The sequence below is a fragment of the Lycorma delicatula genome, chromosome 9, assembly GCF_047948215.1.
Source record: "Lycorma delicatula isolate Av1 chromosome 9, ASM4794821v1, whole genome shotgun sequence".
Classification (NCBI taxonomy): domain Eukaryota; kingdom Metazoa; phylum Arthropoda; class Insecta; order Hemiptera; family Fulgoridae; genus Lycorma; species Lycorma delicatula.
In genome coordinates, this window is record NC_134463.1 from 109,602,755 (window position 1) to 109,626,308 (window position 23,554).

Below are 23,554 nucleotides of genomic sequence, written 5' to 3' on the forward strand. Positions count from 1 at the left end.
AAAAAAAAAACATGAAAAAGTACTTAAATTCTCAGTTTCGTTAAAAGGTAAGCAATGCTTATTAGAAACGATATGGTTAAACTATTTCGGTAAGTAATTCGTGTTAAGATTCCCGATTTTACCCTGACGTCACTAGTCATTTGAAACCCCGACTCCAAACTTTAATAGCATTATATACCCCACATTTAGAAAAACAATGCCAAATTTAAAGATTTTTTATCAAATTAATCCCGAGCTATTAATCTAATTAGTAGCAAACATATTTACATACAAATATAAACGATACCCCAATTTTCCAGTATCTTTTATTGTTTCATGAAAAGATTAAAAAAAAAAATTAAGTTTTTTTTTTGGCTCTGTTACCTTACTTTTCTCCTTATAGTTTTCTTATGTAAGGACAATTAAATCCTTATGCATATAAGTATGTAACTGATGGAAAGTTAAATATCTAAACTTGAAAGTAGTCCAATTTCAAGGTCAAGCTTTTGTAAATATAATTAGTATTTTACACGTGTTATTATTTATTTATTATTTTTTTTTTTTTACTGATGAATTAATTCACCACGGAAGCTTGTACGTGGGAATATGAAAATTAAACATTTCTAGCGTATGAAAAATGCCATATCCGACCGTGATACGAACCACCGTATAAAAGATCGAAATGCTACGACTCCGTCCGGAGATCGGCTTTATAAAATAAAATTCAAATGCGAATAATTGAACTATCTCTTTAAGTTCATGTCGTAAAAATGGATTATAACTATTTGAGTAATTCTAGGTGTACATTTTTTTATAGAAAATAGACGGTCGATATAGGTTGAATAGGCTAATGTTCAAATTATTTACATGAAACAATACATCTCTTGTTGACAGACGATTGAACGTGTCATTCAGCTCCATGTTCTCTCATTTTTAATTTTATATCTGTGTCGTTGTACAACGGTATCAAAAAAGTGCATCCTGATAATATATATATTATTTTTATTGTTGAGCCAAAGGTACAAATGACACAATAATAGACCTTATTCTTCGGAAAAATTCCATAATTTAACAAAGACTTCGGAAACATATCTTGTACAAATTTACTAAAGGAAACTGTAGCCAACTCGTGAAATTGGGCCTACAGATTTATGCACGTCGACAGGTTATTGCACTGTAAAAATCTATAAAAAAAATATACTGATATTAAAAACCCTCAATTTTTTTCTTATTAAAATATACAAAATTACATTAAAATGAGTGGTTACCATGTTACATAATATCAAATGTATACATGTTTTATCATTATTGCTAAATTGTTTGAAATAAAAATCTTTCATTTAAGTTTTATGCTTAACTAGATTCAGAATAGTAGTACAAAATAGACAGTTGCCTTATTTTATTTTATAGTTATTTCGTAAAATTTCATTTCGTAGCCCAAATGTTTTATTTTACTTTCATCATAATAAAGAAAATCCCTTTTTCCGATTATTTTAAAAACTTACTTGAATTTTCACAAACGGCGATCCAATGTGGCAAGAGCCGCATTGTCGGACCGTGTCGGAGTTCCTTGATGCGGTTGCTTTGTTCAACCGACATCAGTAGTTTACGTAAGGGAAATGAGTCCTACCGCGCTGCTGTAAGAACCTAACCGTGAAATATGGCTAGCCAGATTAAGACTCCAAGTGCTTTAATGGTGGACAGGAACTTGCTGGCATTCAGCAGCCTAGGCGTAGCAGCGAATTGCTGTGTTTGACGAGATAAATTAATTATTGATAGTAATGTATGTTTTAGTAGTTGATGGGGTGCGCCTACCTATTTTAGTGATATATGACAAGTGGGCGGTGCGACACGCAAGATGTATGATACCACTCTTATTCCACTCACGCTTTTAGGTTAGGTCTAACAGCTAGTTAGGGCATTGGTCGCTAAACTGTTTCGTGGCTCAGTAGCCGTTTGTGGCACAAACATTTGCATCGTTATAAGATAAAAATCATACATTTTTATCAATAAATATATTGAAAAACTAACTGCAGAATCTGTTAATAAATAATATTTTTTTAAAATATTTTGACTTTGTTAGAGGTTAATTTAATTTTTAAATATTAGTACCTCATGCTCGCGTTATGACATATTTTGTCATATAAACTGTGTGTGTGTTTTTCACTTAGTTTTTGCACGTTTAAACTAATAATAATATCATAAAAATCACACTGTACTGAATTGTTTCGTTTTTTGTCATCAAGTTTCCTTTCTTCTCAAAAACATTGTTGTACAGACCTCTTCCTTTATTTTAGAACTAACCGGCTCGTCTAGCCGAAATCTGGACCCTCGAGGCTCAGGTCAGACCAGGCGAATCCTGGAGTCAAATCAGGGGCTCTTCAGGGCCTACCCCATGGCCGCAGAACTAGCTTCGCTGTCTATTCCCAATTTTCCAGCGGACCGGCGCCCTGGACACCAACAGAGATTGCTTCGTTCGGTATTTCCATCTACCCAGAGGGCTCCACTCCCTGGACCCCTGCATTTTACATTTTCTTCATGGTTGTAAGAATAGTAGTGATAAATAATAATTATAATATTCAGGCTTTATAGAAACCTGAAAAAACTAAATTACAGAAGGTAGAATTATAGTAACTGTGGAACTAAAGAAAACACATCTTTGGCGATGAAAAATTCATAACTTATTTCTTTGCCATGATGGCAGAAATATAATAATGAAGGAGAGGGATTAATCTGTATTTTCCTTAATGAATATGAATATATAACCTCACCCTCCTTGGGAGCGAAAAAATAATAAATATTTTTAATATATTAACCTTCAAGGGAGCTCGATCGATGGCTTAAAACCTTCCATGGGATAACTCGAATATCCTACAAATTTTAAAGTAGTCGGTCGGATTGTTCTCGCGTGATGCGGTAACAAACAAATAGACAAACTTTATATATATATATATATATACATTTTCGAATAACCGTGACCTGTTAGATCGAGAGTGTACCTGTACTTGATGTATGCAAAAGTTAGCCTTCAACCTACAAACAAATATTCCGTTTGAATTTTGAAAATCGGACGATTGTTTGCAAAGATATTATAAGAGCACCCCACTGCAACTCCCTAAAGAGCGCTCCAAGGGCGCCCCGTTTGTTACCAGTTGATGTTGGTGATTGGTCTAGCCTCCCACGAGGTGCTTACATACCTCACAACTCTAGCCTCACACGCAGTACCCACCGGAAGCCCATTATTATTAAAGAGTAAGTGTTTAAAGTTATTTAATATTGTTTTATTTTATTTAACGTAAATCTAATTCTATTAATTTTTTAATATTATTCATTCGACAGATTTAGTTCAAAATCAGCTCACACAATGATACAGACTCATAATTAATAGTTCATTAATTCAATTCATTGAAGTTTGTGTTTCAACCGGCAAATCACCACAACTACATATACTCGTATATATTCGAGATTTCATCGACATCTTATAATAACCTTCTCAGTTATGCCAAGAAACATCGGTAGAAATTTGGTTGCAATTGAGTGAGTAGCTTTTTTGTTTATCCTGAACAAAAAAAAACAGCTATCTTCCGCTTTATATAATAGTATATAATATAATTATGTTGAGTATGTATGTATTCTTCTCTTTTTGACATATTTATTTATAAATATCGTCATGTTTACGTTTAGGTGTATGTTTTAACATAAAATTGTTGTGTACTTGTTATTTAAAACGCCATTTTGTTGTTTAATTTGTTTATTATTTTTAATATAATTTTAATTATATCGAGTGAGTAACCTAACTACTGTAAACTAAACAAAGTTGCGATATGTAACATTTTGTGAATGAAAAGAAAACGTAAATTAAATTAAATTCTGTTATTTACATTAGCAAGCGTTTACATATTTACCTTTTTTTTTCAAAAGATGTTCAAAGTGAGCCCACTGCTCAGCGATATCGTTTTTGCTAGCGTGAACATATTGAGAGTCACCTCACACAAATAGTAGTTGTCAATGCCGTCGATTTCTTGTTGAATTTTCATCTTAACTTCATCGGCAGTGCAGGGATTTGATTCATAAACGTTTTCCTTCAAAAAAATTCCAAAGGAAAAAATCTCAAATAGAACAAATCTGGAGAACGAGAAGTTCACCGACCTCTTCTGATAGTCCTTACTTCTGTAAAACCTGGATGAACGCGTGCTAGACAATTTTTGACGTTTAACAGGTTATTCCGTTTTGTTTTAAGAAGCCGTCCATACTCTTTGCACGATCTGTTTACTGAATGAAGAACTCCTCAAAAAGTGTACGGTATACATTTTATATTGACGGCTTAGTCACAAAATATTGACCTCACAATGCGATTACAGAAACAGCATACTCTATTCCGATTTTCTTATCGTGAAACGGGAACTCAAAATCCGGTGTGAATTTTCACTCATCAGATACATAGTGTTCTAAGAATTAATGTATCTGGATAATTGAAATCATGCCTCATCTGATATGAAGTAAGCATCAAACGACTTTTCAAATTTAAATAATGAGATACATTACGGGGATATATTTACATCGTTTTGTGTTGTAACTAACGTATATATTTTTTCGGACTGGCATAAATTCTTTGAAGTCCTAACCGAAGGTCATCTATTTTGTGCGCCATTTTTTTTTTTTTTTTTTTTTTTTTTTTTTTTTTTTTTTAACCAAATCGTATATATTACACTTTGTTGCGATAATGGCGTTTTGAAACATTTCTTCGCGAATATTTGAAAAGCTTCTTAAAAGCATCCAGAAATTAAAATAGGCTTATAGCAATCCTTTTCTCTACTGAATAAGTCGTTTTAGAAAAATACTAATACCGAGCACAATATTATATTGCACTGAAACTTGAACAACTTACAACTGGGAACAATAAATGAGAGTTAGTATCGTATACAACCATAAGTGGAGATTATAATAACAACGTTAAAAGTAACACTCAAAAAATTAAATTTTTCACCGGTTCAGTTCGGTTTTAAGCTGTTTAATCTGTGTTGCAATTATCTTTTTCTTTTTAGCCTGATTTGTGTGATTATTTTTTATTTTTAAACGGTTTATTTTTAACGTTGTACTTTTTCGAATATGTTGAACTTGATCTCTAATACGCTTGTTGATTTGTATTATTTATTTTAAAATCAGGGTGTGTGTTATAATTTAAATTTGTTATGTGGATTTCATTTTAAATTTCTATATTTTTTATTTATGTTTTAGTCAAAGGTAAATTTGTAATATTTATTTATTGCAGAATAATAATTATTGATTTATTTTTTGTCCATTTCTAAGTAGAACATAATTTAACTTTTTTTTTATGAATATTTAAAACTTTTTTAGATGTATATTTAATAATCAACAAAAACGTTTTTCTGTAAAATTTTTAGTTGGGAAATTTTTAATTATTTTTTTTTAATTAGGTATAATTCGAAAATATTGTAATAACACTATAAATACTTTTTTTTTATAATCAAATAAAATACGTAGTTAGATTTTTAAAATAAATGTATTGCATTTACAAAACAACAGAAGTTTTAAAATAAATTTATCTGAAATATGAAGATAATTTACGAATCAATAAATAAAGAAAAAAAATCATGCATAACTAAAAATATTTATTTAAAAAATACATTCTTACTTAATTCAGTTTTTATGAATATATATAATCTACATAGAATACAAAAATGTTCTATAATTCTTTTTATCAGCACATAATTAAAAATAATTTAACAAAAATCATTACAGAAATTAACATCAATATCACAGATGACATTTTATTAAGTGAACAAGCACTGTTTACTTTAGTCGGTTCTTGACCATCCCAGTCGAATATTCTATTGTATAAACTCACAGTACCTGGATTATTTATAATTTGTTTTTGAGAAAATACGTATTGCTTTCTCTCCTGTTCTGTTACGCTATAATACGAGGGATCTAATATTATTCCAAATCTTTGATAATCGATCATATCTCTATCCCAGTTATCTGATGATACTAAAATGTTAGCTGTTACAAACGAATCTTTAACCGTAGTGTTAAAACGTGCAATTATTTGTATATCATCAAACTGAGTTTCTGCTTTTATAAACTTATAACTTGAAAGATATGTCACTGATTCTGGTGAAATATCATCAGTTCTTTTACCACAAGAACCGCTACCGCTGTTATCCATACAAGGTATTATTGAACATACTTGTATACCAGTAGTCGCATAATTATTACCGTGATTTCTTACACCGCTAAATGCAGAAAATCTATAATTGAATGCGCCGAAATGATCACCTTTATTTTTTATTCCTACGTAATCAATATCTAATACGTAGTATGTTTTAAATTTAACAAAAAATGTACAACAAAATTCATTGTAACAAACTGTTTTATTTATAGTATTATTAGTAACTAAAGTATGATAAAAATCCAGTTGTAATTCGTATACTTTCGCTTCAGTTACAGGCTCAGTTTTATACACGTCTAAATAATCTGTTTTCATTTTTGCTTGTGATAGTTTTGGTATTTCATCATAAAATAACTGGATTTTAGAAAATTTGTCTAATACTGAAACTAATAAATAAAGAAAACAAAAAATTATATTTCAGATAATATGTTATAATTATATTTTATAATGAAATTATTTTATAATAATAAATTACTTTTAAACATAAAGTTAAAAGGATGTAGTTGTTTTTTTGTTTTTTTTTAATTGCAGTCGGTTAAAAAGAAAATAAACTATATTGTTTATATTCTGACTTTTCGAAGAAACAGAATTTGGCAATTCATATCAACTTAAAACTGTTGAACACTACTTGGAAACAAAAATAATGTTGAAAATTAACTACGGTTTTTAAAATAAAGATATTACATTTAAGAAAACGATAACGAAAATAAAATTATTATAACAATGTTAATTATTTTTTGTTTTCTTAACTAATAATTGATCTGATAGTTCTCCACTCCCTTTTGTTTATTAAGAGAACAAACTAATGTCTAAAAACTATTGTTTTTTAATACAATTATCGATGTTGAACGAATCTCGTAACACGAGATTCGTTTAATAAAAATTAAAGAAATGAAAGAACATTGGGAATAAAATAAAATAAACTAAAACTATTTGACGTTGAAGTTGGCATCCCTGACATAGAATATACGAGGTTCGACAATAAAGTAATGAGACTGATTTTTCTTTGCAAGATGTGGCAACCCTGCAGCTTGCGTAGGCACACCATCTTTGACCTTGGTTTATAAGCTACTTCTAGACCAAACGGCACATTGATGCAACTGCTCAGTCGTTAGTTGTGCTGTAATAAATGAACACGTATTTGTGTCTCTCGTCACAGAAATAAAACCGCAAAATATTGCGCAACGGTATGCCATTTCTTTTTGCGTTAAATCGGGTGAAAACGCGACGACAACTTATGGTAAGCTTCAGAAGGCTTTTGGAGAGGAGGTTGTCAAGAGCTCAAGTTTATCTGTGGCATAAAATTTTTAGTGAAGGCAGAACGAATGTTGAAGATGAAGACCGCAGTGGACGACCATCAACCTCACGGACAGATGTCAACTTGACCAGGGTGCGTGAAATCGTACGATCTGATCGAAGATTATCCATGAAAATGATTGGAGAACTCGACATCGATCGAGAAACGGTTCGTCTAATATTAACTAATATTAATATTAACTAAAGATCTTGGTATGAGAAAGATTTGTGCAAAAATGGTCCCCAAAAATCTCACACAACAGCTAGAAACACGGAAAAATGTGGCAGCCGATCTGTTAGAGCAAACGGAAATCAATCCAGATTTGTTAAGCCGTGTTATTACTGGTGATGAAGGTTGGTTTTTTCAATACGATCCAGAGACAAAACGCCAAAGTTCGCAATGGTGCTCAAAGGGATCACCCAGACCAAAAAAAGCTCGCATGTAAGTTAAAAGTGAATTGCATGCTGGTGTGCTTCTTCGATTCCAAGGGAATTGTTCTTAAAGAGTGAGTGCCTCCTGGACAAACAGTTAATCAATATTTCTACAAAGAAATTTTAGAAAGACTTCGTAAACGAGTTCTTCGTGTCCGTGCCAACATTGCTAATAATTGGATTCTGCATCACGATAATGCGCCATCCCATACTGCTCTGTCAGTACAGCAATTTTTAATCTCAAAACAAATTTCAGTACTACCACAGCCACCTTATTCACCAGATAATCGCTGTGACGAGGGTCTTGGAGGATATTACTGAAGATGAGTTCCAGAAATGTTACCATCAATGGCAGAAGCGCTGGAATAAGTGTGTGCAATCAGAGGGGAACTACTTTGAAGGAGACAACACTAAACATTACTAAAACGGTAAGCAAATTTTTTTTCACATCAGTCTCATTACTTTATTGTCGCACCTAGTATAACCTTTTCGAAAAGAGTTTTCATTAATATAACCTCTTCTCTTTATTTCAAGATATCGGTTCCTCTTGAATCGTGTAACGTGGAAGTATAGCGAGCTGTGGTAAACGTTTTATTTTTTGAAGATGTAAAATAGACGGAAATTCACTCACGGATGTTAAAACAGAATAATAAAAAAGAGTAAATTATTCATTAAAATTTGTATAAACGGATTGAAGTTTTTAAATTGGGCAGAATAAACTGTTCATAATAGTAGAAAACGGGTGGAAGTTTCGATTAACGCTTTGCATAATCGCAATAATGATCCTATTTATAAAAATAAATTCATAAAAATGTTTGAATTACTGAAATTTGTAGTACAATTATCGGCCACGACCAGTATAATTATCCACGATAAGTTGAAATACCGAAAAACAAGTTCTTTTTGGGTCCCGAAAAGGTTGACTAAACATCACAAAAATAACCGAATTCACTTTTTTATGAAACGACAGTTTTCAGCGGAAGTTAATATCTGTTTAGATCAGATAATAACTTTTAACATATATGATGAAATTTAGATTTCTCATTTTGAATCGTAATCTAAACATCAAAGTATGGAATAAAAACATCCGAATCTGCCTGCCAGGAAAAAATACAAAACCTACGCGTCAGCCGATAATATTTTTAGTCTGTAAAGTCCCAATCTATTGCAATTCTTTAGAACAACTTGCAATCAATAATGAAGAATGTTCTTACACATTAGAAAGTCAAGTGAAACTTGCAATAAAAAGAAACCGACCTGATTCTCTCTCAAAAGTCGTAATTCTTCTTCATGAAAATGCCCCTCCCCATACCGCTTAAAAAACAAGAGAAATTTGGTTGGGAGATGTTGATACATCCACCTATAATCCTAATTTCACATCATCAGATTTTTTATTTTTGTCTTCTTAAGAGTTTTTAAGTGACACCAAATTCAGTAACAACGAGCAGATCAATGCTGTGGCATAAAAATGGCTCAGATATTAAGGTAAACCATTTTTTACTACTGGAATAAGAAAGCTCGCAAAAATATGAAACAGAACCCTAAATTTACCCAGTGATTATGTTGAAAAGGTGTTCATTTCATTATCGTCCACTAAATAATAATCTTTCCAGTCATTTTTCTTTTTGTAATTATTGAACGATCCTCGTAAATAGTATACCTCTAATTACATCCTATTTGTATTTCATCCTTTTCTTTCCCTACAGTTTTCCCTTCTACTTCTCTTTCCTATACTAAATTTACTAATCTAAGTATCTGACTTATCAGTCTTATTCTATAAAGAATATGCCTCAGATTTATTTCTCTCCAAAATGTTTCCAATATTTTATATCTTCACTAGGATTATCATAATTGATTTGAGTTTTTTCCGCCCTTCCTAGCGCTGTCATTCTAATATTCGTAGTTGATGCGTTTCGGAGTACCTTATTCCCAAAATTATTTTTAACACTGATTCTTCCTGAGTTGGGATCGTTGAATAAATAGTGATGTTAAGCTTCTCCTGTACTCCTCATTCCTACTGTCATGTACTATTCTGCTTTATCTCTCTTGCACTAACGATTTTAATTTATAAAAAAAAAATGACCAAACAGAAGAGGCCGTGTAGTGATGGTGTGTGGGAGCTTAATATCGCAATGCATTCGACTATTTCAACTCAGGAAGACTCAGTGCTAAAAGTGGTTTTGGGAATGGAGGTACTCCGAAACGCGTCACTAATGATAAGAGTAATAATGCTAGGAAGGACAGAAAATAGCACTCAAACCAATTATTTTTCTACGCTTGATCTTAATACAGCTTCATTTCATACCTTAACTATGTTGATTTTGTGTATTTTTCATTGCCATCTATATATTTTAGTAAAGATTGTCTTTCTACCATTCCTAATATCCATGTGTCATATACCGTATTCCGCTACACTTGGTACAAATATTTTTTTAAAATCTTTTCATTTTTAAATTGTCTGTTTCGATATTAGTAATTATTTACTGTTCAAACATTATTCTTCCTTGTATACTTTTCATGTTTTATTTTAACTTATCTCTTTGTAATTTATCGCCTACATAATGAATTTATCGTAATGTATTATACGAAGTGATCTGAAAAGTCAGTTTCCCCCAATTACCGATGAGGAAATTCTTAATATTAAAAGTTAAAACAGAAAAAACTTTACGTTTTTTATTTAATACACATTAGAGGAGATTATCAACCCTTTTATTCTTTTGCTCTTATTTATTTATGAGAGCTAATTAACTCGTTTGATCAGATGCATATCTCAACAGATCACCTTACTGTGGTGGAGAAATTAGGATGTACATCCCAATCAATTCTTCATAAAATTCAATCCTACTTTTAAAATCATCTTCATGTTGTGCATGAAGAAATTCTGATCGATTAAACTTCAACTCCTTTTGTAAACTTTTTCTGAAAATGTTCAACCTGACGGATTCTTTCTTGTTGTCATTTTAGAGCTCTTTATTAATGGCCTGCTACTAGTTGTTTGTTTTCTAAGGTAAAACTATTTTTAGGTCAGCCTGAATGTGGAAAAGATGAATTTCCAAAAACTTTCAGTTTTTTCTGTTCTTCTTACTTAAATATTGACAAATCGTAACGGAGAATTAAGGTAATGCGCTTGGAATTCTTCATGTACGTATCCTTATTCTTTTTCCAGCGAATACTGAGGCATAAACTATCAATATTGTTTTGCGTACTAAATGTCATTTTTATCAATACACATACAAAAATTAACTACAATTGAATAGTATTTAAATAAATTGATTATTACCAACCTTATAACGAAAAGTTCCTAAATTTAATTTCTTTTTTCTTTTTCATATTGGAGAAAATGTTAGTCATTCCATCGCTTACATAATGTATAAGTGTAACACAATTTAACTGTAATAAAACTTTTTTTTTTGCATAATCCATACACGCGAGTGCTAAAACAACGATTCCATTCTTCCCCGCCGCCTAGAGACGAGTATATGTATCGCTTCTATAAGGAAATTTAATCGTTGGAACATTATGTATGTAACAAACTGTGAGACGGTGATATGCCAAGCAATAAAAGATTTATTAAATAAAGAAAAATAAAAGTGCTCGTTAATTCGCAAATATTTTTACAATGGGTTAGAATTTAATGTAAATATTAATAGGTTAAGTTTTCTCAACATGACACCGTTGGTGCCATGTTGAGATAATAATAATATAATATGTAAATAATAAAGTTTCGCTTACCAACTAATAATATATTATAATACTCTATATATTAACTGGGACTAAATCTAAAATAAAATTTATGGGCGAAATCTTAGAACCTTTTGAAATTAAGACGAGAGTGAGACAGGAGGATGGACTCTCCTCCCTGCTATTTAACATCACATTGGACAAAGTGATGAAAGAGTGGGAAGATACACTCAAAACAACAAAAATACTGAAAACCGATTTCATTGGGATTCGCGAAATTAAATTTAAGTATTCCTTACATGGCATTTGCAGACGATCTGTCAGTCCTTGCGGAAGACGAACGGACTGCGATAAAACAAATAGAAACACTCACTCAAGGAATGTGCAGAAAAGTGGGACTATAAATTTCGTTTGAAAAAACAGTGTTCATCTGCTCCAGAATAGAAATCCCAAATTTAAACACAAAATAAGCAGTAATAAATAAAGTCCCTCGCTTTAAGTACCTTGGAGAATTTATTACGCCGAACAGCTCTGAGAAACCAAGTCAATTGGATCGTCTGCAGAAGGTCAGGAAAGCTCTAGGTTTAGTACAAAGTCTCTACAGCAAGAAATCTCTCTCGCGTCAAACGAAAATCCGGCATTACAATATAGTTATTAAACCCACAGCATTATATGCTAATGAAACATTGACCTTAAATAGAAAAACCGAAATAGAAGAAATAAAGAAACAGGAAAGGAAGATCATAAGGAAAATATTGGGACCGAGACAAACTGAAGAAGGATACAATTTACTAAATTTTTGAACTTATGTAGAAACTGAATGAAAAGAAAAATGAAATTCTTTGGACACTTTTGCAGGCTGCCGGAAAACCGACTGACCAAAAGAATAATCGCGTACTTAACATCATTAAAAGTTGCAATCCCCTGGCTCGCAGAAACACGAAAATATTTAGAACACGCCGGAATTACGCTGGAGGGGATCATAGACAGAAACACATGCAGAAATAAAATAAATAAATGGGAAGTTAAACAAGAAGCGCCGAATCCTAAACAACGTCGTCCGAAATGGTCTGAAGAACGGAAGGGCTTTTCTGAAAGAATGAAAGAATTTTGGAGGGAAAAGAAGAATGCCAAGCGAAAGAAATATAAATCATGCAAGCTTAACGTCTTCCATTGGGAAGTTCTCGACTTATAATAATAATAATAATAATATATATTATACCAATCAATATATTTGTTATATGTTGATAAGTTGAACTCTATTATTAATACATTAAATATTATTTATGACAGATAAGCAATATCAATATTATTTACGTACGCATACAGTAACAATGGGCTTACGCTCATTTAAAGTTACTGATGGATGACAATGAACTATGTAGTCTGTGAAAAATGCCATTCCTGATCGGGATTCGAACCGGGGATTTCCGGATGAAAGGCCGAGACACTACCACTCCTCCACGGAGATCAGCAATGTGATCTTAATTCCCCCCTGAGGAAGAAGAAAACCCGCCTCGTGACGTGTCTGGTCGCCAAACTACCCTCTCCGTTCCTAGCCATGAGTGGCTTAATCGGAGGACATCTTCTTGCCCCCAAACTGATCAAATTTCACATTCATCAGTCGGCTTCGTGAGATACCACTGATGCAAATGCCTCGAAAGACATTCATATCAGTAAATTCCGTCCTAGTCAAGTTTTGCCTTCTAAGAAGATATGAGACCTCTAACTCTACCACGTAGCCCTCAAGAACTGCTAAACTAACAGCCTACCCGCGGAAGATCAAAGAACCCGCGCGCCTAACTCTATTATATCTATCACCATCTAAGCCGTATGGTACCCCCTTTACAATACGATTATTTCAGTAATTTCATGTCACGACAACATATTAAATTCCAGTAATTCCATGACGTGACAGCATAATGATAAATTTAGTGATAGGAGTGATCAGCAATAACAATGAAATTGATATAATTGTCTTTTTTGTTTAAGAGATTACTCGTAATTAGGTCATGACAATTAGATAAAATTTAATTCATTATTTAACCATTTAAATCCGATGTTGATATTATCGATTTTTAAATATTTGTATGTAGTTTTGATTACTGTACGTGATTTGTTTTTCATAGAAATCGTAAAAATAAATTTATATGTCAACGTAACTTTATATAAAAATTAATTATGAATATTATTTATTTATGAATAATAAAAATTCATCTATTTAACAATGCAATACAATTCCACGTAAGAAAATTTTTTCGGCAAGCCGGAAGACGGAGGTAGATTTCACCGGAACTAAGTAGGGGATAAAAAAAATTTCCACCTTACCCTTCTTACAATTCCAGCAATATTTAGGTCATACCTTGCCATTATGTCATATCAAAAATTGTTTCAGACAAAAGTTTTAGGTAATATTTAGAGAATTAACGACCACTTTAAACCGATTCGGTATTGTAACTATTAAGGGAGACATGATTTTTTTTTTGTCTTCGAAACCCCATTTTTTCCATCCCCTGGGCCAAAACTTTACTTAGATAAGTTTTAGGCTCTTTGTCAAAGAATAGTAAGAACTTAAAACGAATTCGATATTTTACTTAATAAGAAGGTTATAGCGGTATTTTGTTTTTTTCGAAAAAGCCACCCCATTTCCATCCCCATTGTCCGATTTTGGCCGTTAACGAACTCGACTGAAATTTTGGGTCGAGTTATTTTTATGAAACAATTTAAAAGTAATTAGCACAAAATTACGGCAGTTATAGTGTCCACAAGAAAGTCTAATATATATATATAAATGTGTGTATAAATGTTTGAGCTGATAGTGGTTTTGGGGTCTGGGGAATGTGAAACGCGAAGACATGTCAAATCTTTCCGCGGCAATCTGCTCCTACGACACTCCGGAGCGATCAAGGTAATGCTTTAAGGCTGTACCGGTCGCTTTGGAAGTGTTAAAAAAATAAAAGTTTGGCAATCAGTCAACGGCTTTGCGAAAAATTGAAATTGTCCTGTTAGCTTTGATTTTAGCCTTAATTCAACACTGGTACATCTCATCTAAGAAATATAACAAATTAAAACTACAATTTTTTTTTTTTGTACACCTGTTATTTTAAATTGGTTACTATTTAATAAATTGAATTTAAATCCGGATTATTTATTGAAAAACGAAGAGTATATGGAGAGCCCTTTAAAATATTATTTAAGTCTTTGTTTTTCTATTATGTTATACCTTTGTACTAAATTATTACAGATATTTTAATTTTAGTAAAAACAAAATTTTAATCTGTTAACCTCTTTTGACTATTATTTCTATTGCTTACGTAAAACGGTTTTCATATTTCACATGTTGTGGAATATGGAACAGTACTCACTATCACAACTGATTAAATCCTACAATTTAGTATTATTGATTATTAATATAATATTAGTCATTCGTTTTAAACTGATAATTACTATCATTTATACCAGTTCTCTACTTATTTAATATATTTATTAATAATTATATAATATAAATTTTTGAATATATTTGATTGTTCGATATCTTTTAGCGTCTTTTCTACTGTCATGTACGTGTATATTCAATGATGTCTTTTTTTCCCCCAGTGCTGCTTTATGCTAATAAAGGTTATATGGAAAATTGAGTGTGTGATAATATATTTATTTATCAACCAAAAAAATTTGGGCGTATAAATGTACCTTAAAATTAATTTAAATGTCAGGAAAAGATTTTTGAAGTGTATGTTTGGAGTGTCGCTTAATATGGAAGTGAAACTTGGACAATCGGAGTATCTGAGAAGAAAAGATTAGAAGCTTTTGAAATGCGGTGCTATAGCAGAATGTTAAAAATCAGATGGTTGGATAATGTGACAAATGAAAAGGTATTGCGGCAAATAGATGAAGAAAGAAGCATTTGGAAAAATATAGTTAAAAGAAGAGACAGACTTATAGGCCACATACTAAGGCATCCTGGAATAGTCGCTTTAATATTGGAAGGATGGGTAGAGGGGAAAAATTGTATAGCCAAGCCACGTTTGGCATATGTAAAACAAATTGTTAGGGATGTAGGATGTAGAGGGTATACTGAAATGAAACGACTAGCAGCACTAGATAGGGAATCTTGGAGAGCTGCATCAAACCAGTCAAATGACTGAAGACAAAAAAAAAGTACCTTTTGTAAAAACCTGTTTTTTTCGATTATTTCTTTTGTTTAATTAATTTTAATGTTTGTCATACTAAACGATTGACTTTCAAAGTAATGGGTGTTGTTCTTAAAAGGCCATTTCGTGCAATATCTATCAGTATCTTTTCTTAGCGGGCTATGTGGTAGTATCAATAGTGCCAATTAAAAAAATAATAATAATTATGAAACCCTTTAAGTATACGAAAAATAAAAGGCCAATACTCAATTTGTGTTGTGTTTGTTTGTTTAATATATTTTTTATTTCTAATCGTAAGTGTTTCGGATTATATTAAATTGTGTTGAAATATTCGTGTTTATGTGTTACATGTAAAATTTATTTGGTTGTAGTAACTGTTTTGGTTCATATTTCTTTTTCTATAAGATAAATAGAAAAATTTCTTTTACCTAATGTATAAATGCGATAGTTTGAGGCGATTCTGTCCGTTTGCAATAGTATCACGCGGGAACTGACCGACCGATTGCTTCCAGATTTCATGATACATTCGTGTTATCCCAGCAAAGGTTTCAAGCTATAGATTGAACCCCTAGCCATCTTATGGGTGACGTTGCGAATATTCTCTCTTGGACAACGACCTAATATCATTTTTGATTTCGTTTTTAGACCTAAAAATAATATAGATTTGTTATAAAACTTTAATAACAAATCCGATTTTCAGCTCTTTACCTTGACGTCTTCCCGAAATAGGGTAATAGAAAGAGGGAATCAAAAGGGATATGTTAGTCTATAGTAGGAGCTTCTATGTCAAGATCGGGAGAAACCTTGAAAAAAAGAGCTTTTCAAGCTTTGTTATTTCTTTGTTTTCGTGTTACGACCGGTAAAAGGTATTCCGTTTGGCTTCACAATCAAAATAATGTTAATGCTACACCGCAACGTTAAGTACGAATACAATTTATAAGACTTAATTTATTATTTTATGATTAATTTTTTTATAATAATTTAAACGCATTGTTCCATATTTCATGCGTTAAATAGTTTTTGTAATCCCCAATGAACTATCGTAAAACAGTAACCTAACTGCTACTTTTTTTACAGATAATAATTAATAAATGTTCTTTAACAAATCTTGGAAAGTATTTGTGTAAAAAAAATCTCATTCGACCCGCCAGAAGGGCGGGTCGAATGAGATTTTTTTTAGATTTTTTTTTAGATTTCACCGGTGCTAAATAGGGAATAAAAAAAGATTTTTCCACTTTAAAGTTAAGAAAAACTTCAAATTTACTAAATACGATAATGGATGCATGTAAAACAAACTTTCACATGTTTAGCATACGACAAGCCCCTTCATACAATTCCAGCACATTTTGGTCATCCCTGGCCGTAAGGGTTGGTCATATCAAAAATGATTACAGATAAAACTTTTAGGTAATGTTAAGAGGACTAACGATTACTTTAAACCGATTCAATACTATGCCTATTAAGGGAGGTATGATTTTTTTTGTCTTCGAAACCCCATTTTTTCCATCCCCTGGGCCAATGGTTGATATTATCCAAAAACTTTAGTTACGTAAGTTTTAGGCCCTTTTCCAAAGAATAGTAAGAACTTTAAAGGAATTCGATAATTTAGTTAATAAGAAAGTTATAGCGATATTTTGTTTTTTTTTAAAAAGCCCTCCCCATTTCTATCCCCATGGTTCGATTTTGGCCGTTAACAAACTTTGAGATTTTGAAACGAGTTATTTTTAAGAAACTATTTGAAAGTGATTGGCGCAAAATTACGGCAGTTATCGTGTCCACAACAAATTGAAATATATATATTTATATATATAGATTGTTACCACATATATGCCTAATTTAATAACGGCGGACGAACACGGTAGCAACTTAGATGTGATTGGCGCACAGTATACGTACGCACTGATATAAGCATCAGTCCCGCCGCGCAGATGACCGCTTAGTTCTCCCACCATAGCGGCGTTGCGGCCTCACCACACTCAGACTCCAATAAAAGAGCGTGCACGAGAGTGAATTTTCAATTCATCGTCGACTACCACCTGGAGAAGACCAAGAAGAATATGGAGGAAGACAGAAGAAGTTCCCTGGCCGCTTCAACGTGGGACCTCCCGGCGGATGCCAACATTTCCTACTGGAGCAGCAGGCCTGCCCGGCCCGCTGAGGGAGTCGCTGGACGCGGATGCTACTTTTCCTCTCCAGCTCGCCAGGCTTCAATCGCCCTGGCCGGTGGACTCAGCAGCAGTAGCCTGCCCAGCGCGGGATTGCTCGGGGAGAACCGCCTCGGCCGCGCCGTCGAAGGACGACCGACGCCGACGCGACACTGCGGGACTCTGGGAGCCACTACTGCCACGCCGTAGTGGGGGCCCAACTGCCTCTGAGGGAAAGCCCAGTCTGACTTCAATGGACGAGCCGCAACTCCCCGACTTCGCCGGAGATCAGCTTCCGAACCCAACAGCTCTTCTCAAAGCTATCACAAAAAAGGCCCTTTTCAGGGCCACCAAAAGGTTATGAATTACGAGCCGTGGAAGCCATTCGACGACAAGAAATATATATATATATATATATATATATATATATATATAAACTTTTGAGCTGACGGTGGTTTTGGGGTCTGGCGGATGTAAAACGCGACGCTTTGTCGAAATTTTCCGGAAGTCGAATCATAGTACACATTACAATAGGTAGCTTTCTTATGAAATCGACCTAAAAATCACGTAAAAATGTAATACTCAGTAATAAACACGTCACATAAGTAAAAATATTTTCATTAAAAATAACATTGAAAAATTGCTTTACATAATATTTTAATTTGCCTTGCGGTACTTATTTATGTTACTGATTTAGTAACAATTTTTTTTTTACTACGGATTTTATAATTCTACGTATATACAATTCTCAGTATAATTTTTCTGGTTATTGTTTTGTTTCGTTTGGAAATTTATATATCGCATTAAAAGAAAACAGCTTTACATTCTTTTTTTTTCTGGCAGTACTATTTCGTTTTTTGACTAAATTCGTGTCACTTTCTAGAAAAAATTTTTCCCCCTTTTTCTTTTTATTATTCCTGAAAACTCGTGAAAATTTTAATTTTTTTTCTAAAAGTACATTTTTGTTGTTTTAAAATCAGTTATTTTGTTTTTATAATTTAAAAAGATAATTAAAGATTTTTTTTTTTTGTTAATCTATTGTCCTGCTTCGTTACAAATATCTTTAAAAACCTAACCTTCTTTTTGTATAGAATCCGTTATTTTTGTTTAAATATCTGTAAAATTTCTTCATTGATCTTCAGATAATTTAATTATTTTTACATTTAGATCCTAAAATAATTCTTAAAATTATCCTTTTTTTAACTATTTCTTTCAATCTCGAATCTTTGACTGTCATCATCGTTTCTACAGCATATAATTTTGGTTTAATGGCTATTTGACAGTGTCTGAATTTTGCATTAAAAGTAAAGAACTTTTCCTTTGTTAATTGCTGATAGAGTAGTTCCATATTGTTTGTTCTAATTTTTGTATTTGATCTTTCCTGGGCATTATCAGTATTACTTCGAGATATTTAAATTTTTCAAATATTTTTCTTAATATTTAAGTATTTTTGGGTTTATTTTTAATATTAGTCACATTATATTTTTTTTATACATTTTTAATATACGGAAAGATACATTTCATTCGTCACACGTTTGTATCCTGGGATTTTTTTTAACGTTTCTATTTGAATCTTTGCTACTACATTATAATTGTTTTTATTTTTATTTTTAACTAGTTTTTACCCGCGGCTTCGCTCGCGGGTAAAATTTTCAATACTTTATCTCTTTCGACTCCTTCAATATACTGACAACGACGGTATACTTCATTTTCTTCATCACCCATAAAATACACCTGCAAAAATTTATGCTGCTCATTAACTGCTGGAAAAAGTGATCCAATTTGATGATATGTCTGTCCTTGTACAGTAAAAGTTGGTGAAAATCCGGGCATTCTTATCACTTTATCTACGCCAAAGGATGTCATTTGGAAACAAGAGTTATACTTTCTGATTTTATAAAAATTGCTTCGACTCATCTCTAACACTTAAATATACAGTTTTCAAAGGCTCCTCTGGTTCACCAAGTAAAGGAAGCGAAACTTTACCACTGGAACAGCACATTCCAGCAGTTTCATCTTTCCATTTCAAAGCATCTCAATGCTGACATTTTCTATTCATTGAGTCAATACCAATTAAAGAATGCCAATAATTAAAGAATTATGGTATTCAAGTGAAGGATCATATTGAAATCCAGAATTATTAAATACAGATCAATTGTTACGCATGAAATCTCGACGGCGCGCGATTTGCATTTCTGCATGAACGATTCTTCTCGCCTGCGATTGTTCTGGAGTTTCTCTCGCTCTTATAGCTGCCTACTGTTTAGCTTGCCTTTCTAAACGAATTTGTGTTTGAATTGGCGTTTCAGCTGCTCTTAAGGTAGCTTGGCGTTCAGCTTGCTCATCTAACCTTTCTTGTCTGAGTAGTTGTTTCACCAGCTATCAAAGCACATTGTCGCCTCGCTTGTTGTCGTCTTAGTTCTGCGTGAGTGGAAGATTTTTGAGTTCGAGCAACTTTTACCGCCCGGGCCCGTGATGAATCCCTGGACAGGTTAGATTTGCGCTTCCGAGGCAATTTAGAAAAAAAGAAACAGAGTAAAAACTGAAAATAACGGTAGAAGTAAAACAATAAACAGGCACCTAACCTCAAAAACTGGAAAAGTTTTTGTATTGCTTAGAAGTGACAGAAGAATAACAATAAATATAGAAGGATTCGAAACAGCACAAGAACTTTACTCAATTGAATTGTGACTTGACCGTCGGTATTACAGTGTTGGATTGGCAATTTATTTCATTTACTTACTGGAACGCCAGGTGGCGTTGAATTTAGTCAAATTTTTGTCGGACGATCATACCTACCAATATAAATTTTTTTACCCTCCCGAAAAAATATTGTTTTTTTTCACTAAAAAGTGTCCTATGTCCTTCGCAATACCTTTGAGAATATGTGTACGAAGTTTCATGATGATCGGTTGGGTAGTTTCTGTGTGAAAGCGTAACAAACAAACAAACAAACTCATATTCACATTTATAATATTAGTAAGGATGTTAAATTTGTATTTATTTTTTTTTGTTTTACAGTATTTTTAAAAAGTATTCAATGCACGTTTTTAGGACTAATTTCTTTGAATTGTTTTAAAAAAATTATACCTAAAATCGTAAATTTAGTCGTATAAATTGTATTTACGTAAATACAGTATCTTACTTCAAGCGTTCCGTTTAAGATGAATTTAAAGGAAAAATATTTTATTAGCCGTAACTCAAAAAACAAACCGATTCTGAACCCATTTTTGTAAAACTTCTTTTCAGCATTTTAGCCAGGTGAATAAGGTTATAAATTTAACTGGGATCTCCTGGAACACATATTTTACAGTAGGAAATTTTAATAATTATATGAAACTATTTTGTTACTTCTCGAAAAAGTAAGCAATCGAAGTGTATTATAAATTTTAGTACAAAAAACAATTTCATTCATTATTACAAATTTTAAATAGAATTAAATAGTTACCAAAAGTAAATATTTACCTGGAACGCTTAAATTCTTTGGTATATTTGAAATTATGGCAAAGGTACCATCTACTTGAGTCTGTAATGATCTTTGATTAATTGTCTTTGGATCACTTAGTTGTCCAAAATATATTCCAGAACCAGTACATCCTTTTGCAGGATTATTATAATTTGATGCCATTAATACTTTATTAGTTGCATATGACCATGCCGATTGTTCTTGGATAGCTGAAACAAGATAATTAATAATGAAAAAAAAAATAAAAATAAATAAGTAACTTTCATTATAGTTTCTTATTTAAAAAAAAATTATTTTCCTGAAGCTTTATCCGTTTTACCAGTAATAAAGATTACTATGACCTCACGTATTTTCTTATTTAGATTTTTACTAATAGTAGCGTTTTGTAATAATTTGCTGTTAATTTTACAATAATTTATCTACTAGCTTACGACAATCAAGTGACAGGATATTGAGGTATCTGAAAAAGAGTTATTTTACAATTTTAATTTACTTTCTATCTCTATGATAAAGGTAGAAAATTATTTTTATCTCTGTGTATTGCCTCTCATGTATATGTTATTTATATATCTATATATATATATATATATATATATATAGACAGATACAGAGTGTTTATAATGTTTATAAAGTGACGCAACCTTATGGGTAAATGAGTAAGTTACATTAGTTGTTGAAAGTGGCCTCTGTATCCGATTCAAATTCAATACGACGTTGCATGCTGTTAAAACACATTGTAACGTTTGTTGAGGAATTTCAGGGACACATCGTTCAATTTTGCACTGCAATTCGGGATTGGTGAGAGGATGAGTTTTGGAAGCAGCATTCTAAAGGTATCCGCACAGGAAAACGTCAGGAAGGGATAAATCAGGAGACCGAGGGGCCACAACACCTTCGAAATCACTTGTCCATGAAAACACCTAACCAAGTGTCGTTGACTGTACGAGCCGTAGCATTTTCTTGTTGAAACCACGTGCACTCTAGCCGGTCTGCAGGTTTAGACCGGCAGGCAAATTGTTGCACCATCTGTATATAGCCCTGTTCACTGTACCATGAAAGAATATCATGAAGGTACCACTGAAATTGCATACCGAAAAACCATTATTTGTCCGTGCAGAGAAGACTTGTGCCGCTGATGTGGATTTTCCGTACACTGAATGGATGATTCTGAGCATTCACGTATCCATCAAGGTGAAACCATTCCCCGTCAGACCAAAACCAATCATCGAATTCTTCCCAATCTGGCGTTACAGATCCGCTGTCAGAAAGTTACAGGTTTTCTAGTATCTGCTGGTAACAACTCCTGAAAAACACGAATTCTGTACGCTTGCATCTTTAAACAATTCCGCGATACCGTGTGGGTATTACCAATGGAAAAACCAGACTGGCCCCAGATAGGCGTCGCACGGACTTGTTGTGTTAACAGAATAAGCTGCTTGCACATCTATAAACGTTTTTGGTGTTAGCACATTGGGTCGACCACTTTTTGCTGCATCTCCTACTTCCCTGCTGCATCTCCTACTTCCCTAGCTCTTGGAACTTGTCGTACAGCCGCTTGATGGAGAAGGACTTGTTTGGTGCATCCACAACGTATTTTTCTGTGAAGGCATTCTGGGTCTGGGCATAACTAGTACATCTGATGTATTGGGATACACTGAATATTCTCTTCTGCATTGTGTAATCCGTTTTCCTCTATTTTAAACTTGCTACAAAAGAAGGAAGCATTCTTCCATAAGGTTGCGTCACTTTTTGAACAATGTGCATATATATATATATATTTTAGGGTGCCATGACTGTACCGGTAGTAAACGATCTGATATTCACAGTTCACTTCCAGATATTACAAACATGTCTTTAAAAATAATAAACATAACAGGTGAGGCTTAGTATGGAAAAAGAGTAATGAAGTGATTTCTCGTTGCCTTCTTCCCTTAGCCTATAAGATTTCATATTACCACGCCAAATCCTCCAAAAAATGTAGATGATATTCAGCCCTACAAGTGACACTATCATTTTGCTAACCACAGGGACTGACAATATATTCAGCATTATAGCTCTTGAGAAAGCAACTTTGACTAATATGAAAAGATTGTGTCACTTGTTCATCATCGTTTTTTAGGGGTGTTATGCTAATATTTAAATAATTAATTTGACTCGTTGAAAAATGAAACAGAAAACCACTAAATTGATATAGTGTATGTAATATCTGAAG

At 32.7% G+C, this 23,554-nt stretch overlaps 2 protein-coding genes across 4 annotated transcripts in view; one reads left to right on the top strand and one right to left on the bottom strand.

The window, feature by feature from the left end:
- The window catches only part of LOC142330729 (uncharacterized), a 315,974-nt gene that overhangs the window by 191,774 nt on the left and 100,646 nt on the right, over positions 1 to 23,554 (top strand). The window lies entirely within an intron of this gene.
- LOC142330511 (vanin-like protein 1) overlaps positions 1 to 23,554 on the bottom strand; it is a 69,313-nt gene that overhangs the window by 8,398 nt on the left and 37,361 nt on the right. For 2 of the 3 annotated variants that reach the window (XM_075375830.1, XM_075375831.1), the window contains exon 6: positions 21,342 to 21,551. In XM_075375830.1, coding sequence (XP_075231945.1) covers positions 21,342 to 21,551 — 210 coding nt within the window. Of the gene's footprint in view, positions 1 to 5,592; positions 6,559 to 21,341; positions 21,552 to 23,554 lie in introns of those variants that run through there. The other variant, XM_075375829.1, reaches the window with a different exon arrangement.